The following is an 18,897-nucleotide window of genomic DNA, read 5'->3' on the forward strand; positions in this document are numbered from 1 at the left end:
ATATTGAGGTATGAAGCAACCTGTGAAAGATAAAAACTCTTTAGAAGAAGAAAAAGAAGATTGAACTATTAGAAGAATAGATAACAGAGATTTAAAATTCCTTAGCCAGCCGCTCAGCCACCTTTTAAGTTTTAAGGAATGAATACAGATGTTCATGCATTAGAAAGAAAAGAAGAAAGACATTATTAGGATTATTTTCGTAAAAGTTTTTCAACAAAAACACTTGAAAGTTCAGAGAAGTGAAAAGCTAGCTCTCTGACTAAGCACTTGAAACAGCTCCCGGGAAAAAAAGAAAAAAAAAAGAAGTACCTATCAGCTGGTTTCAGAAAAAAGGCATTTCAGCTTACAGATGGCATTAGGTCTAGATCATATAAATAATTTTGTCTTTGTCTTTGTCTTGCAGGTGTGTTCCTAATTAAATAATACCAACTGCTGATATTACTTCTGTAGGCTTACACTTCCAATTTATAGGAGTATATATAATATATTTATTATATCATCACCGGATTAGTTTAGCCATCGAGCGTTGATTAGTGTTAAAAATTACATGTTTATTAAGGGGTAAAAATGTTATTTTGTACTGTTAATGTAATGTAATTTATACTTGTAATTGTGTAACATATTGTGAATTTCTAATTATTTTTCTAAGTATTTGATTTTGTGTATTTTTGTGTGTTTATTAGGTAAAAATAATAATTTCATGCAATTTGAAGCTTCAAACAAATGTACGGATGTCAAATTTAGATTCTGAAAGTCTGAGAAATTATGTCATTGTCGAGGAGGATCCGAGACTTTTGTTGTAAATTTTTAAGTTTTTACCATGGTAAATGTGGTAATTATAAAATTATAAATTTTTATCATGTTAGGTATAGTAATTGTTAGTGGAATGTATTGGATATGCTTGAGTGGATTAAGTTAGGTTTATGTTTTATTAGTGGGACAAATGTAAGGATGAGATGTAATTATATTTAATTATTTGTGTGATGTGAATTTACCATGTATTAGTATAAATAGACAGGAGGGGGAACAAACCTCTTCACACCTTCTCTTCTCTTATTTCCCCCCAATTTTTTCTTCTCATCTCTCTCTGTAACATATTTTCAATAAATAAACTTAGTTTTATTTTCAATTTTCAAGCATTTTTTAGTTATGTCTTTTTTTTTTTGTTTTTAAAGAAAATTCCTTTCATTTTAAATATGTTTAGCTAAATATTAGTAGTTAGGGGAAGGTGAAACTCTTAGTAAAAATATGGTTTAATCAAATTCTATTTTTAATTTTATAAATTAAATTATTTTCTATTTAATTTTATCCATATTTTATATTTTGAAATTTTGATTTATTGTAGACAAACATGGGAGTTTGGCACAATGAATTTTTAATATCTTAGTATAAAGTATGGTAAAGTGGTATTTTGATTTATTGTAGACAAATTAAGTTTTAGCACATTAGGTTCTTAATCCATAATAAAATAAATGGAAAAATAATTTTAATTTATACAATTAATCTCTTGGAAAATAAAAATAATTTGTTAAATTGTATTTATTACTAAGAGTGGATCCATAACCCTAACTAATTCAATTTCATAGTTTTTCTTAAATTAAATTGCATATTTTTAATTATAATTTTATTTTTTTTATAAACTTAAATAAACAATTTAAATCATTTCTTTGAGGATCGATTTCGGACTCACCGAGTTATAATAGAATAATACACTCTTATACTTGGGAGTTAGAAATCACTTTTAAATCGTGTGAAGAGTTATCAAGTATAACTATGTCTTTGGGAACGTAAGATGACAATTACATGCATATATGTTCATCTGTGAGTGTAGGCATAGAGTCAGTGTTCAAATTTACATGCAATTTTAAGTGTTTCAAATAATAGATGGGTTCAGATCTTTCACTGAAAACGGAGTCATGGATAACAGTTTACTCCAATAATGATGTAAACTAAATCAGACATGTCCACAATCAAAAACCAAATTAAAAAATAGGGGAAAAGGCTGGAAATATGAACAACAGAATTGCAGAAACATGAAGTAGAAATATTACAAGGCACTTGGACCGGGTACCTACTCTATGGAGTAAGCAAAGGCTAAATGATGATAAAACCCCTTTGATGCAATATAATCTTGATCATCTTTGCTCACGTTATTGTAATTTTCTTCTCACACAGGAATTCCATGGTGGATTGGATTGAGCAATTCTTTGCGTGCATCCACAGTTGAATTGCCGAACTTCGTTGACTCCACGAAATCTGATGTTTACTTCCAATAGTCTCCTTGGAAAACTTTAGCATGTACCTACTCGCATTCATAATTTCCGTGCATAAAAATTCTCCGGAGTGAAGGAGACGCAAAATGTTCATCCACTAAAATCACAACGCGTTTGTAAATCCATTATCAGCATAAATTTTACCCGAAACTTGCACCACAGAAGGTGTGGAGATGGAGAAATTCCACGTTTGCGTGCACTGCACACTAAACATATCGATGTCTCTCATTAATTCATGGAATTGTGAGGTCAATAACAGAACAGTCAGTCTTAGGATTTTATATGTATATATAGTAGTCTGAGTTGCATATCTTTTCAGTAAAACACAAAAGCAATCCTATTGCATATTGCAGACATGGGTGACAAAAATTGTGCTTCCTTGGCACTTCTGTCTATTTTACTGTTATCAGGAATTTTGCACCTGGAAACCATAAAAGCACTTGGTTCTGGTTGCAAAGAAGTTGAGAGGAAAGCACTACTTCAGTTCAAAGAAAACCTTGCAGACCCTTCAGGCCGGCTCTCGTCTTGGGTCGGAGAAGATTGCTGTAGATGGAGAGGAGTAAGCTGCAACAACAGAACTGCAAGTATCATCAAGCTCAAACTCAACAACCCATTTCGACACAGTTTTGACCAATATGAAGATGATGCAGGACACGAATTGGGTGGTCCGATTGGTCCATCTCTGCTTCAGTTGAAAGATTTGAAATACTTAGACTTAAGCATGAATAATTTTAAAGGTTTCAAAGTTCCAGAATTCATTGGATCACTAAAGGAACTGAGATATCTCAATCTGTCAGGCTCATTTTTCAGTGGGACTATTCCTCAAAGTCTTGGAAATCTCTCAAATTTGCTTTATCTTGATCTCAATAATTTTCTGGATCAATCAAATCAAATAGGCCTTGGATGGCTTTCTGGTCTTCCTTCCTTGAAGCATCTTAACTTGGGAGGGGCAGATCTTAGCAAGGCTGCAGCAGACTGGCTTCAAAGTATTAGTATTCTTCGTTCTCTTGTTGAGCTGCACCTGCCCAACTGTAATCTTCCCATTCTACCTTTCCATTTTCCATCTCTTAACTTCACATCCCTTCAAGTGCTTGATCTCTCCAACAATGGTTTCAACTCAAAGATACCTCACTGGTTGTTCAACATCACTAGACTTTCGAGCCTGGATCTCAACACCAACGATCTGCAAGGTGATATACCAGATGGATTTGCCAGCTTGAATTCTCTCCAACAGCTAGATTTGTCTGGAAATTCATTCCTCGGAGGCCGGCTCTCCAGAAATTTGGGAAAGCTATGCAATTTGAGGCCTTTGAGGCTTTCTACAAGCAATATCAGTGGCGAGGTGAGTGATTTCATTAATGGTTTATCTGAATGCACCAATGGCAGCTTATTAGAGAATCTGGAGTTAGGATTCAATCAACTCACCGGTGATGTAACACCCCAAATCTACAAGTGCGGAGCACGTGAAGAAGGAGGTTACTCACAAATCATTAATCTTTACTCATAAGTTTCAAACTGAAATTCCTCCAATTCTTATTCAAATAAATCCATAAATCCAAACGTCAAATACTAAATAATCTCTCTCGAGGACATATAAAAATAATAACAAAAGTCTCAAACTCCAAATTACACGTTCATAATAAAAGTAACTAAATAGAAACACAAGTTTATTCCTCCTCTTATTCAATAGCAAACGGAAACTGGAAATCACTAACTCCAAAGCTAAGTGCACCTCTCAAAAGAAACTTAATCTGCAAAAAAGTAATGACGAGGGGTGAGCCGTCAACTCGGTAAGTAAAACCATTCCTAACACACTAGGCCTATCGATACCAAAAATATTGCAAGCCTTCTTTTGTTTAAAGCATATATCATAATCCATAATTTTCATAAAACGATATATCACAATAACATAAGATAAATTCTTAATAATTCAGAATATTCGAAAGCATATTTACTTACGAAGCAAATCATGTAATACGTATACAGAAAACAAACAGGTTAGCTCATGTCACATAGTGTCACCTATAGTCCCGGTGACCCGGCCAGAAACAGAATCAGAATATCGTGTGCACATTCAGAACAGAAACCCAGTACTGGTCCAGACGGATATATCGTATATTACGATCAGAATCAGACTAACTATGGACAATGAGCCAAAGCATTAAGAATCTCATACAGTCATCATAATTGAAATCAAACATAGGTACAAAACATTCGTATCAGTTTCATAAAAGTTCATATCAATAATATAGGCTTGCATAACATTTTAAAGATAACATCATAAAAGGTTGTCATGTCATAAAATCATTTACATATTAAAAAGCATTTATAAAATACTTTGTTAAAAAGAATAGTTTGAAAACATTTACATAAAGCTAATTTTGTTATCAAAATTAGTAATCCTTTAAGTAGTATCAAAACATTTATACTTATAATAATAATATCAAAATACTTATACATATCCAGTACATTAGGAATGAAGTTACTTACCTCGACAAATGAACTTGGATTAACACACCTCTAAGCTTCTAAGAGCCTCAAACTAGGGGTGGGCAAAATCGGGTTCGGGTCGGGTTCGGGTCAACCCGATCGGGTTTCGGGTTGTTCGAGTTAGAGAAAAATTAACCCGAATTAGTGACCCGACCCGATCCGACCTGAATATAATTCGGGTCGGATCGGGTCGGGTCACTAATTCGGGTTACGTTCGGGTTGGATCGGGTTGGATTTAAATAACTATTAAACTATATATATACACCATGAAATATTGAATTTGAAATTATGAAACTTCAAATCTTCAAAACGAGTTCGGGTCGGGTTGGAGGCTTCAGCCACTGCAGCAGATGGCAGCAGCTCACGGCAGCAGCCCGTGGCAGTAGATCGCGGCAGCAGATGGCAGCAGATCGCGGCATAGATCGCGACAGCAGATGGCAGCAGATCGCTTGTTGGGTGTCGGTTTCGGCAGCAGATTTCGTTTCGGCAGAGTCAAACTTCAGGCCTTTAGTTTCGGCAGCACTCACAGCAGATTGGTTCTATTCTGTTTGTTGTTTGTGTGTTTCACAATTCACAGTGTGTGACTGTGTGTGAATTGTTGTGAGCTGTGAGGTTTGCCCTTTGCCATCTGCGTTTGGTGTGCAGTGTGCGTGTGTTGTAAAGTGTAAAGTGTAATGGGTGAGTGATTTTTTTTTTTTTTTGGGGAAGACCCGATCGGGTATTCGGATCGGGTCGGGTTTAAACCGACCCGATCACAACCCGATCGGGTTGGCTTTTCCTCATCCGATCGGGTTGCCATAACAACCCGATCCGACCCGAACCCGACCTTTTTCGGGTCGGATCGGGTCGGGTCGGGTATTTTGCCCACCCCTACCTCAAACACCTTCAAAACCTTAAACAAATACAAGATATGACAATCAATAACTTATTCTAAGAATTTGATTTTCTAATTCATACCCGTACAGGTCTGATTCTCGGAATTTTAACTCTTAATCCAAGTCTCAGAATGATATAAAATCCTATGGAACCATTTTGGACATCAATGAGTACCCCATGTAAAATTTACAAGAGAATCCGATATCAAAAACATTTTAAAAACTATTTACTTAGCAAATTCGAAACTGTTTTCACATAATCTAAACCAAACAGAATGGGTTCCGTGATTTTTATAAAATAAAATACTAATAAAAAAATTTTGAAATTAAAACTGGGAATCCTAGACACATATATTAACATACATATAAACTTTCAGAATTTTTTTAAGTTCATTTGGTGGTACAAATAGTCTTGTGAATCTGATCACAATACTGGAATCGTGGATTTCCAGTGCAGTGGTTTCTATTTCCAAAATACGTATAAAATTGAAAACGAAGTTGAATTTAATGAAATAAAATTTAATCAAGAAGCCCTACATGTCTAGTTTCCAGAAATATAAATTTTATAAGAAAATTCGTTCATAAAATATAGTTTTAAAATTCGAGATCCTCATGCTGTCCAGAATCATCCTGTGCTTAATACGTCAAGGATTGATTAACTAAACTCATACTAAATCAAAACCCTAAGCAAAGTCTAAATATATTCTAAACCATGCATCATGATCTACAACCATTAGAATCGTGCCAATATAAACCCTAGTTAGATAGAGTGATTAGAAATCTGTTGAGAACATGGAGAACAACTTACCCGTCGCTTTGATTTTCTCCTAAACAAAGGTTTGAATCCTAAGATTTGGGTAAGAGCGTAAAGAGCAGCAGAGAAGAAGAATAAACGTTGTGAACTTAGGGTTATGGAAGGGGGAAAAGTATGTATTTATAGGGGATCTTAAGAAACCCTATTCAATAAGGAAAAATAACTCTTTTCTAAAATGATCTCATAAATAACCTCTATTTAATTAGTACCCCTTTCTAAATAAGGGTTATAGGCCACTCATAATTCTCAATGAAAGCCCAATTTCCATAATTTAATATGTATGGGAATTTGTGGCGTTACAATTTCTCCCCTCCTAACAAAAATTTCGTCCTCGAAATTAAAAGGTTACCGTATGCATGGAAGAGTTGAGGATACTTCTCCAACATTTCTGCTTCTCTCTCGTAAGTGGCTTCCTCAATAGAATGATTCATCCATCGTACCTTCACTAGGGGAATAACTCTATTCCTTAATACTTGTTCGTCTCGATCGACAATCTCAATAGGCTGTTCCTCATACGACATGTCTTCATTTATCTGAATCGGTTGATAGTCTAGCACATGTAAAGGGTCTGCAATGTACTTTCTTAACACAGACACATGAAATACATTGTGAAGCCTAGACAGACTTGGTGGTAAAGCTATGCGATAGGCCACCGGACTAATTCTCTCTAAAATCTCAAATGGTCCAATAAATCTAGGGCTAAGCTTTCCTTTCTTCCCGAACCGAAACACCCCTTTCCATGGCGATACTTTCAAGAAAACAAAATCTCCTTTTTCGAATTCCAACTCACGTCTTCGACGATCTGCATAACTCTTCTGTCTGCTCTGAGCTGTTTGAAGACGTCCTCTAATCAACTTGATTTTATCAACAGTAATCTGTATTAATTCTGGACCCAAAAGTTTTCTTTCACCAACTTCATCCCAGCAGATTGGGGACCTACACTTTCTTCCATATAATGCCTCAAATGGTGCCATGCCAATACTCGAATGGAAGCTATTGTTATAAGCAAATTCGATCAACATTAGGTGCTCTTCCCAACCACCACTCAAGTCTAGGACGCAAGCTCGAAGCATATCCTCAAGGGTTTGAATAGTCCTTTCGGATTGCCCATCTGTCTGTGGATGAAAAGCAGTGCTAAATCTCAATTTCGTCCCCAACTCTTTATGTAAGCTAGCCCAGAATCTTGAAGTGAACAGTGGATCTCTATCAGACACTATTGACACTGGAACCCCATGAAGCCTCACTATCTCCTTAATGAACAACTTAGCTAGTTGCCCTACATTGTCTGTACTCTTCCTTGCCAAGAAATGAGCTGATTTCGTCAATCGATCAACAATTACCCAAATGCAATCACATCCCCTCCTAGAACGAGGTAATCCAGAAATGAAATCCATTGTTATGTGTTCCCATTTCCACTGAGGAATAAGAAGCGTTTGTAAAGTTCCTACTGGTCTTTGATGCTCAATCTTTACTTGTTGGCAGACTAAACACCGAGACACAAAAGCAGCAATATCTCTCTTCATATTCCTCCACCAAAAACTTTGCTTTAGATCACGATACATCTTAGTACTACCAGGATGCATACTGTAAGATGATTCATGAGCTTCTCTTAAGATCTCCGCCTTCAACTCTTCGTCTGCTGGCACGCATAACCTTTGTCCCAACCATAATCCATCCCCATTATCAAGTCTAAATCCGGGCTTATGTCCTTTGCCCACATCTTCATGGATTTTATTGAGTTCTATGTCGTTCTTCTGAGCTACCTTAACTCTATCAATTAGAGTGGGTTGGACTGTCAAATGTGCTAACACGTCTGCTTGCCCATGAGTAACTACCTCAATCCCACATCTCCTCAAGTCTTTTACCAAATGAGATTGCATGGTGATAAGATGAGCCATGCACCCAGATGATTTCCTACTCAAGGCATCCGCTACCACGTTTGCCTTACCTGGATGGTAATTAATAGAACAATCAAAATCCTTTACCAACTCCAACCATCTTCTTTGCCTCAAATTCAATTCCTTTTGAGTAAACAAGTACTTCAAACTCTTATGATCGGTGAAGATCTCACAAGTCTCCCCATACAAATAGTGTTTCCAGATTTTTAGAGCAAACACTATAGCAGCCAATTCCAAATCGTGTGTTGGGTAGTTTTGTTCATGATTCTTTAGCTGCCTAAAAGCATATGCTATAACCTTACCATGTTGCATTAAAACGCAACCCAAACCTTTTCTGGAAGCATCACTGTAAATCACAAAACCTCCACCTTCAGAAGGGAGAGTTAAAACGGGGGCAGTCACCAAATGACTCTTGAGCTCTTGAAAGCTCTTTTCACATGCCTCATCCCAATTGAACTTCACATTCTTCTTAGTCAAATTAGTCAATGGTGCTGCTATACTAGAAAATCCTTTGACAAAGCGCCTATAATAACCTGCCAATCCTAAGAAACTCCTTACTTCAGTCACACTAGCAGGCCTTTCCCAATTCACAATTACCTCCACTTTGGCTGGATCTGCTGAAATACCATCCTTCGTCACTATATGTCCCAAAAACATCACACGATCAAGCCAAAACTCACATTTCCTAAATTTTCCATACAACTTCTTCTCCCGCAATGTTTCTAATACAATCCTCAGGTGCGTCTCATGCTCCTTCTTACTCTTAGAGTAAATTAATATATCATCAATAAAGACGATGACAAATTGGTCAAGATAAGGTTGGAAGATTCTATTCATCAAATCCATGAACGCTGCAGGAGCATTAGTTAATCCAAAAGGCATAACTAAGAACTCATAGTGTCCATAACGAGTTCGAAAAGCTGTCTTCGATACATCCTCACTTCTTATTTTCAATTGATGGTAGCCAGATCGTAAATCAATTTTAGAGAATACCGCTGCACCTCGTAATTGATCAAAGAGGTCATCAATTCGGGGAAGAGGGTATTTATTCTTGACGGTAACCATATTCAACTGCCGGTAGTCTATACACAACCTCATTGAACCATCTTTCTTCTTTACGAACAAAACGGGAGCACCCCAAGGCGACACACTAGGACGAATGAAACCCTTATCTAGTAATTCTTGTAGCTGGACCTTTAGTTCTTTAATTCAATGGGTGCCATCTGATATGGTGCCTTGGATATAGGTGTAGTACCAGGAACTAATTCTATAGTAAACTCAACCTCTCGATCTGGGGGTAGTCCCGGAAGATCTTCAGGAAATACATCAATAAACTCCCTTACAATAGTATGTCTTCAAGGCACGCCCCATCGGGATGGTCAGCAACTATATACGCTAAAAATCCTTCACACCCCTTCTTTAGCATTTTCATTGCCTTAACCATAGAAATCAAAGCTTTATGACTCTTATGATTCCCTTGAAAATGAAATTCTTCCTCGCTAGGTAGGCGAAAAATAATTTCCTTAGCAAAACAATCTATTGAAACATGGTAAGGTCCTAACCAATCCATCCCCAAAATCAAATCAAAATCGTGCATCTCTAAAGGTAGGAGATTCACAAGGAATTCTTTATCACAAAATCTGATCACACATGACTTATAGACATGATCTATAAACTGGCAATCCCCCATAGGGGTACTAATTGTCACGTGAACATCCAGTGGTGTGATAGGCACATTAGCATAACGGGCAAACACACAAGATACAAATGAATGTGTAGCACCAGGATCAAAAAGAACTTTGGCTTCTCTAGAGAATAAGGACAATGTACCTGATACTACATCATTGGACACCTCAGCATCTTTTTCTGTTAGTGCAAAAACACGCCCTTGCACCCTTGGTTTCTTCCTCTGCCCTTCGTTAGTCGGAGTATTTGTAGTCTCGCTACGTCTCTTTGGGCAATCTATAATCCTATGCCCAGATTCTCCACAAGCAAAACAAGCTCCAGTTTTCCAATGGCATTCACCAGGGTGCCTCCTTTCACAATGTCGACAAATGGGGTAGTTCCTCCGAGCGGTGTCACCAGTAACACCCTTGTTATCCCATTTGTTACCTCCACCCTTATACTTCTGGGAGTGAGTGCCCTGCCTAAAGGAACTTCCATTTCGCAGTCCACCTTGTTGATTCTTCTTATTTCTCTGATCCCTTGTAACTTGGGCTTCAAGATTATCCTTCTCCGCAAGAATTGCTCGGTCCACCAAATCGGCATAATTGTTAATCTTAAGGATGGTCAATCGCCCTTTAATGTTAGGACGTAACCCTTCCAAGAACTTCCTACACTTACTACCTTCATTAGCAACCAAGGTATGAGCAAAACGAGAGAGGGCAGTAAATTGTTCCTCATACTCCGCAACAGACTTTGTTCCTTGAGTCAACCTCAAGAAATCAACCTCCATCTGATGTCGAACTCGTTCAGGAAAATACTTTTCATGAAAAGCCTCCAAAAATAACTCCCAAGTAATGGGTGCATCTTGCAAGCCAGCCCTTATGAGACGAGATTTGGCATCCCACCAGTGGTCTGCCTCACCCTGAAGGACAAATGAGGCTAATATTACCCTTTGATCATCATTACAACCCATAGCCATAAATATCTTCTCCATCTGTTTTAGCCATGCCTCTGCAACCATGGGATCGGCAGTCCCCTGAAAGGTAGGTGGTCCCAATTTCTTAAATCGTTCTAAGTTCACCATAGCCCCATGATCTCTTGCGCCACCTTGCCTTTCAACTGGCACATTCTCTTGTGCCCCAACTCTGCCTCTAGCCATATCTTGAATTAACTTACTTTGTTGTTCCATCAATCTAAGCATTGCGCGCATCATAGGATTTCCTTCGTTAGCCATCTCGTACAAGGTTGGGTCAGCGTCGTCAGCGATACCTAAAACATCTCTCGAGCTAGAGGCATGCCTAGCACCTCCCCTACATGACATCTCTTGACTATAACACGGAGAATAAATAAATAATTAAAAAGGGTAACTAATTCATAGCTAAAGGTCGTGCAAGCGTGCAGAGTACTGAATAAGTAGTATAACTAAGAAAATTTGATATTGTAAACAAGAGCAATAAATATTTCATTCTACGTTAATACCAAAGATCATATAACAAGAGTTATTACAAAGTCGCAAGCAACATAGAAAGCCAAAAAGACCAAAATAGAATTACTAGTCATAAATGATTACTCCTTGCCTTAAAATATTTAATCACTCTATTAACCTCAATAAAGTCTACAGAGTTTCATGTCCTACAGCCACAAAGTTCATAGGTGTACTCAACCGGATAGGAAAAAGGATCTATCTTTACTTTCCTTTCCTTAGTCGTGACTCCATCTGTCTCGATTTCCTTAGGAGTTCTATAAGGTAGTTTATTTAGACCTGGAGATACCCATCCTTTGCTATAGTAAGGCTTAAATCAAGGTCCTGTCCAAAATATGCGACGTATTACAAGCTTATTCTTGTTAGCTCCCTTGCCATAAACACGTAGTCCACGTATAGCCTCATTGAGCTTCTTTCTTGAAGCTCCAGGTCCTGGAGGAGTATCGATGTAGACCTCTATAGTCCGTCTTAGTCTATCATCCATTCGCTGCTTATGAAGTCTCCTAAGATCTTTGACAAGAACTCCTCCTAAGATAAATTGTTTGGTCCTATCAATTTCTGTCCATCCCTTATTCTTGGCACTTTTCATAACCATATTGTCCTTCTTCATGTCTACAAAGCAAATGTAATCGATTTAATTAGACAATCTAATTAAACCGTAAAAGAAAGTCTACAGAATCCTAACCTAGTTGCTATGATACCACAATTGTAACACCCCAAATCTAACACGTGCGGAGCACGTGAAGAAGGAGGTTACTCACAAATCATTAATCTTTACTCATAAGTTTCAAACTGAAATTCCTCCAATTCTTATTCAAATAAATCCATAAATCCAAACGTCAAATACTAAATAATCTCTCTCGAGGACATATAAAAATAATAACAAAAGTCTCAAACTCCAAATTACACGTTCATAATAAAAGTAACTAAATAGAAACACAAGTTTATTCCTCCTCTTATTCAATAGCAAACGGAAACTGGAAATCACTAACTCCAAAGCTAAGTGCACCTCTCAAAAGAAACTTAATCTGCAAAAAAGTAATGACGAGGGGTGAGCCGTCAACTCGGTAAGTAAAACCATTCCTAACACACTAGGCCTATCGATACCAAAAATATTGCAAGCCTTCTTTTGTTTAAAGCATATATCATAATCCATAATTTTCATAAAACGATATATCACAATAACATAAGATAAATTCTTAATAATTCAGAATATTCGAAAGCATATTTACTTACGAAGCAAATCATGTAATACGTATACAGAAAACAAACAGGTTAGCTCATGTCACATAGTGTCACCTATAGTCCCGGTGACCCGGCCAGAAACAGAATCAGAATATCGTGTGCACATTCAGAACAGAAACCCAGTACTGGTCCAGACGGATATATCGTATATTACGATTAGAATCAGACTAACTATGGACAATGAGCCAAAGCATTAAGAATCTCATACAGTCATCATAATTGAAATCAAACATAGGTACAAAACATTCGTATCAGTTTCATAAAAGTTCATATCAATAATATAGGCTTGCATAACATTTTAAAGATAACATCATAAAAGGTTGTCATGTCATAAAATCATTTACATATTAAAAAGCATTTATAAAATACTTTGTTAAAAAGAATAGTTTGAAAACATTTACATAAAGCTAATTTTGTTATCAAAATTAGTAATCCTTTAAGTAGTATCAAAACATTTATACTTATAATAATAATATCAAAATACTTATACATATCCAGTACATTAGGAATGAAGTTACTTACCTCGACAAATGAACTTGGATTAACACACCTCTAAGCTTCTAAGAGCCTCAAACACCTTCAAAACCTTAAACAAATACAAGATATGACAATCAATAACTTATTCTAAGAATTTGATTTTCTAATTCATACCTGTACAGGTCTGATTCTCGGAATTTTAACTCTTAATCCAAGTCTCAGAATGATATAAAATCCTATGGAACCATTTTGGACATCAATGAGTACCCCATGTAAAATTTACAAGAGAATCCGATATCAAAAACATTTTAAAAACTATTTACTTCTCAGCAAATTCGAAACTGTTTTCACATAATCTAAACCAAACAGAACGGGTTCCGTGATTTTTATAAAATAAAATACTAATCAAAAAATTTTGAAATTAAAACTGGGAATCCTAGACACATATATTAACATACATATAAACTTTCAGAATTTTTTTGAGTTAATTTGGTGGTACAAATAGTCTTGTGAATCTGATCACAATACTGGAATCGTGGATTTCCAGTGCAGTGGTTTCTATTTCCAAAATACGTATAAAATTGAAAACGAAGTTGAATTTAATGAAATAAAATTTAATCAAGAAGCCCTACATGTCTAGTTTCCAGAAATATAAATTTTATAAGAAAATTCGTTCATAAAATATAGTTTTAAAATTCGAGATCCTCATGCTGTCCAGAATCATCCTGTGCTTAATACGTCAAGGATTGATTAACTAAACTCATACTAAATCAAAACCCTAAGCAAAGTCTAAATATATTCTAAACCATGCATCATGATCTACAACCATTAGAATCGTGCCAATATAAACCCTAGTTAGATAGAGTGATTAGAAATCTGTTAAGAACATGGAGAACAACTTACCCGTCGCTTTGATTTTCTCCTAAACAAAGGTTTGAATCCTAAGATTTGGGTAAGAGCGTAAAGAGCAGCAGAGAAGAAGAATAAACGTTGTGAACTTAGGGTTATGGAAGGGGGAAAAGTATGTATTTATAGGGGATCTTAAGAAACCCTATTCAATAAGGAAAAATAACCCTTTTCTAAAATGATCTCATAAATAACCTCTATTTAATTAGTACCCCTTTCTAAATAAGGGTTATAGGCCACCCATAATTCTCAATTAAAGCCCAATTTCCATAATTTAATATGTATGGGAATTTGTGGCGTTACAGGTGATCTGCCCAATTCTTTAGGATATCTTAAGAACTTAAGATATCTTGGACTTTGGGGCAACTCCTTTGTTGGTTCAATTCCACCATCAATAGGAAACTTGACCTTTCTGAAGGAATTGCACCTCTCATCTAATCAAATGAATGGATTCCCGGAAAGTTTTGGGCAACTCTCAGCAATTGAAGTGTTAGATCTGGATGAGAACCAATGTGTTAGAACTCAAGTTAGAATGGAAGAAAATTCTTATCTCAGCAACAAGAATTAATAAATCTGATAATTCTTCTGTTATTTCAGAGTTCTCCAATTCGGGTTTGGAGTAAACCACAATGAAAAATCTTATTTTCCTCCCCCAACTACTTGTTTTACAACTTATTAAATAATGAAGCAAAGCAACGGCTAACTCCTATTTTAACTCAACTACTGAAGCTACTAACAAGATATAGAGATTTTCCAGCACAAGACTCGGCCCTTTATGCATCCAACACTTGACCAAGCCTTTTAGCCCCCACGTCATTCGTATTGCTCACATCCAGAAGTGCCAGATACTTTGGATTAGGCTTCCTAGCCCTGGTGGTTTTGCGAGGTTCAACATATCCTCCCCCTGAGACATTGACCTTGCCCTTAAGGTCAAAATCTGGAAACTGCTGCTTAACTTGATCCACCGACTCCCATGTTGCTTCCTCTTCAGGCAAATGACTCCAGTGCACCAAAACTTCCATATGCAACTTACCCGTGCGTTTCACCCACCTGAAATCCTTTACTGTTGCAGGTTGAAGTTCCAAAATTCCATCGTCAGATACAGGAGGTGTTGTATATAGTGGCACCTCGCCGTCTCCTATTCGCTTTTTAAGACAAGATACATGGAAAACGGGATGTATCTTAGTTCCTTCAGGCAGTTGCAATTTATAAGCTGAAACTCCAATTTTTTTTATAATTGGGAAAGGACCATAATATTTGCTGGCAAGTTTCTGGTTTGCTCTTTTGAATACCGATTGCTGCCTAAAAGGCTGAAGCTTTAAATAGACTAAATCACCAATATCAAATTGCACATCCCGACGGTGACGATCAGCTTGTTGTTTCATTCGATTTTTGGCCATCTCCAAGTTCTGTTTGAGAAGCTTAAGAAGATCATCTCTACTCATCAATTCCTTACCTACTTCATGCACATTAGAGCTCCCGGGTATATACCTGGAAACACTTGGTGGAGGTCTCCCATATAAGGCTTGAAATGGGGTGAGATCGATAGCACTGTGATAAGTCGTATTGTACCAAAATTCTGCCCAAGGAAGATGAGAACTCCATTGCTTAGGGTGCTGACTAACCATGCACCGAAGGTATTGCTGCAAACTCCGATTCACCACCTCAGTTTGCCCATCCGTCTCTGGATGGTATGCGGATGACATCTTAAGCTGCATCCCCTGCAATTTGAAAAACTCCTTCCAAAAGTTACTGGTGAACACAACATCGCGATCGCTGACTATAGTGCATGGGATTCCATGAAGTTGAGCGACATGATCTACAAAAACTTCTGCTATCTTTTTTGTTGTAAAAGGATGGTTGACCCCGATAAAATGAGCATACTTTGTCAATCGATCCACTACCACCAGTATCGCGTTCTTCCCATTGGAGTTTGGTAACCCCTTAATAAAGTCTAAGGAGATGTCTTCCCATACTTGAGATGGTACCGGAAGAGGCTGCAGAAGGCCAGCAGGTGATCGTGATTCAGACTTGTTGCGTTGGCAGGTATCGCAAGCGGCTACATATTTTTTAACATCGTTTTTCATACCATCCCAGTAGAAGTTTTGGGCAAGTGGTTTCCATGTTTTGAGAACACCCGAATGTCCTCCGATTTTAGCGTCATGAAACTCTTGTAGTAGACGAGTTTTGAGGGAAGACTCAGGTGGAATCACTATGCTCCCTTTATAGTACAGTAACCCATCTTTCCAAACATACTTATAACTCTTTTTTGAATCAGCTTCCCTTTGAGATAAAATTTGTTGTACCCACAGACTTTCTCTACTTTCTTTTTTTAACTCCTCCCAAATAACAAATTCTGGCCGAGAGATTGCATGTATAATTGACCCTCCTCCTTCCCTTGACAGAGAATCTGCATCACTATTTTCTTTGCCAGACCTATATTTAATGTCATATTCATATCCCAACAATTTGGTAACCCATTTTTGCTGTTCCGGGGTAGTTACTTGTTGCTCCAAAAAATACTTTAGGCTCCGTTGATCAGTGAGGATTTGAAATTTTCTCCCCATAAGATATGGTCTCCAACATCGAACAGCCTCTAAAATAGCTAGCATCTCTTTAGAATAAATTGGCCATGCTCTTTTTTGGGGTCCCAAAGCTCGGCTGAGAAAAGCTATAGGACGTCCCTGTTGAGAAAGAACAGCTCCTATTCCTGCATCAGAGGCGTCAATCTCAATAACAAATATTTCATTAAAGTTTGGGATAGCCAATACCGGCGTAGTAGTCATGGCAGTCTTGAGTGCCTCGAATGCCTCTTCGGCATTTTCTCCCCAATTAAATTGTCCCTTTTTTAGTTGTTGTGTGAGAGGGGTTGCAATGGTGCCATAATTTTTTACAAATTTTCTATAGTACCCAGTAAGTCCTAAAAATCCCCATAACTCCGTCACATTCCTCGGTCTCGGCCAATTTCTCATGGCTGCAATTTTTTTATCATCGACTTGGACTTCTTTTTGAGAAATAAAATGTCCCAAATATTCAATCTTGGTTTGTCCGAATGAGCACTTGGACTTCTTAAAAAAAAACTGCTGGTTTTGCAATATTTGGAGCACAACCCGCACATGTTCCAAATGCATCTCCCATGAACAGCTGTATATTAGGATATCGTCAAAAAAGACGAGAACAAACTTACGTAATATTGGCTTGAATATTGAGTTCATGGTTGCTTGGAAGGTTGATGGGGCGTTACACAAGCCGAAAGGCATGACCAAATATTCGTAATGGCCGTTATGTGTTCGAAACGCCGTCTTGTGAATATCTTCGGGATGAACACGAATTTGGTGGTACCCAGCTCTAAAGTCCAGTTTTGTAAAATATTTTGCCCCATGTAACTCGTCAATCATATCATCTACTGTTGGGATAGGGAATCGATCTTTGATTGTAACTTCATTCAATGCCCGATAGTCTGTACAAAATCGCCAAGATCCATCCTTTTTCTTTACTAGAAGAATCGGCGAAGAGAATGAGCTGTGGCTAGGTCGTATGGTTCCATTTCTAAGCATTTCATCCACCTGTTTCTCAATTTCATTTTTTTGAAAATAGGCATACCTGTAGGGACGCACGTTTACTGCTGAAATTCCCTCCTTAAGAGGTATTTTATGGTCTATATCTCGGACCGGTGGCAGTGAGCGTGGCTCATCAAAAAGTGGGGCAAACTCGGATATTACTCCCTTAAAGTCATGAGGAATTTCTTCATGTTTTTTGTTATTGTCTGTTGCCTCTCCAACCACTACAGCAAATAAAACTCCTCCTCTACTCAACTTCTTTTCAAGGGAGTGTAGGGAAACTGCTGTGGTATCGGGATCCTTTAGCCCGCATATCACTTTCGATTCCCTTTGCCAATTGAATTGCATGGTCAATTCATTTCAATCGCATAAAATAGGGCCCAACTCCCTCAGCCATTGAACCCCCAACACAACATCCAATCCCTGCAAAGGAAGAGAAAATAATGTTACTGTTATAGGGACTCCTTAAATATTCATGTATACCCCCTCATGTTTGTCTTGGCACGTTATTTGTCCTCCATCAGCGACCTTCACATTAAACTTTTCAGTGGAGATGACGGGTAAACGAAGATGGCGAGCCACTCGGTCGTTGATGAAGTTGTGACTTGACCCACTATCTACCAATACCGTCACTGGATGTTTGTCAATGTAAGCCCGAAGTTGTAGAGTGCGAGGTCCTTTTCATCCCGAAAAGGCATGCATGGTAATGTTAAAATAGTGGCCCTCATTTCCCTCATTTCCTTCATGTTCCATGATCGTGGCACTTGCTTCTGATTCGTCTTCCCCATTGACTCCTCCTTCGATCACAAAAAGCTGAGGCCTGTTGCATTTGTGGCCTGGTGTGAATTGCTCATTGCAGTTAAAACATAGGCCCTTCTCTCTTCTATGCTGCATCTCTTCCCAAGTTAATCGTTTTACCGGGGCACCTCCGGTTGGTTTCGAAGCCAAGTTGTGCAAGGGCGGAATGGTGTTGAGTGTCACAACCCGTTGCATCCCCGTTTTTCCGAATTCTAGCTTCCCTTGCCTTCGTCTCCTGGTGAGCTGATCGTCCTTCATTCTCGCTATTCCAATGGCATCCCGTAAAGACTGAGGCCTAGCCATTCGCACTTCATCAGCGATTTCCTCCTTTAAGCCTCCTAGAAATGTTCCAATCAAAGCTGACTGGGGCCATCCAATAACCCGAGTTGCTAATTTCTCGAATTCCCGTTGGT

The 18,897-nt window shown here is 37.8% G+C and overlaps 1 protein-coding gene across 1 annotated transcript; it reads right to left on the reverse strand.

Moving 5' to 3' along the window:
• Window positions 1–9,689: 9,689 nt before the first annotated feature.
• LOC107177356 (uncharacterized) lies at window positions 9,690–11,336 on the reverse strand. The gene has a single exon (XM_052432092.1). The coding sequence runs from the start codon at window positions 11,334–11,336 to the stop codon at window positions 9,690–9,692; it is 1,647 nt and encodes a 548-aa protein (XP_052288052.1).
• Between the last annotated feature and the right edge of the window lie 7,561 nt (window positions 11,337–18,897).

This window comes from Citrus sinensis, chromosome 8 (genome assembly GCF_022201045.2).
Source record: "Citrus sinensis cultivar Valencia sweet orange chromosome 8, DVS_A1.0, whole genome shotgun sequence".
NCBI classification, from domain to species: domain Eukaryota; kingdom Viridiplantae; phylum Streptophyta; class Magnoliopsida; order Sapindales; family Rutaceae; genus Citrus; species Citrus sinensis.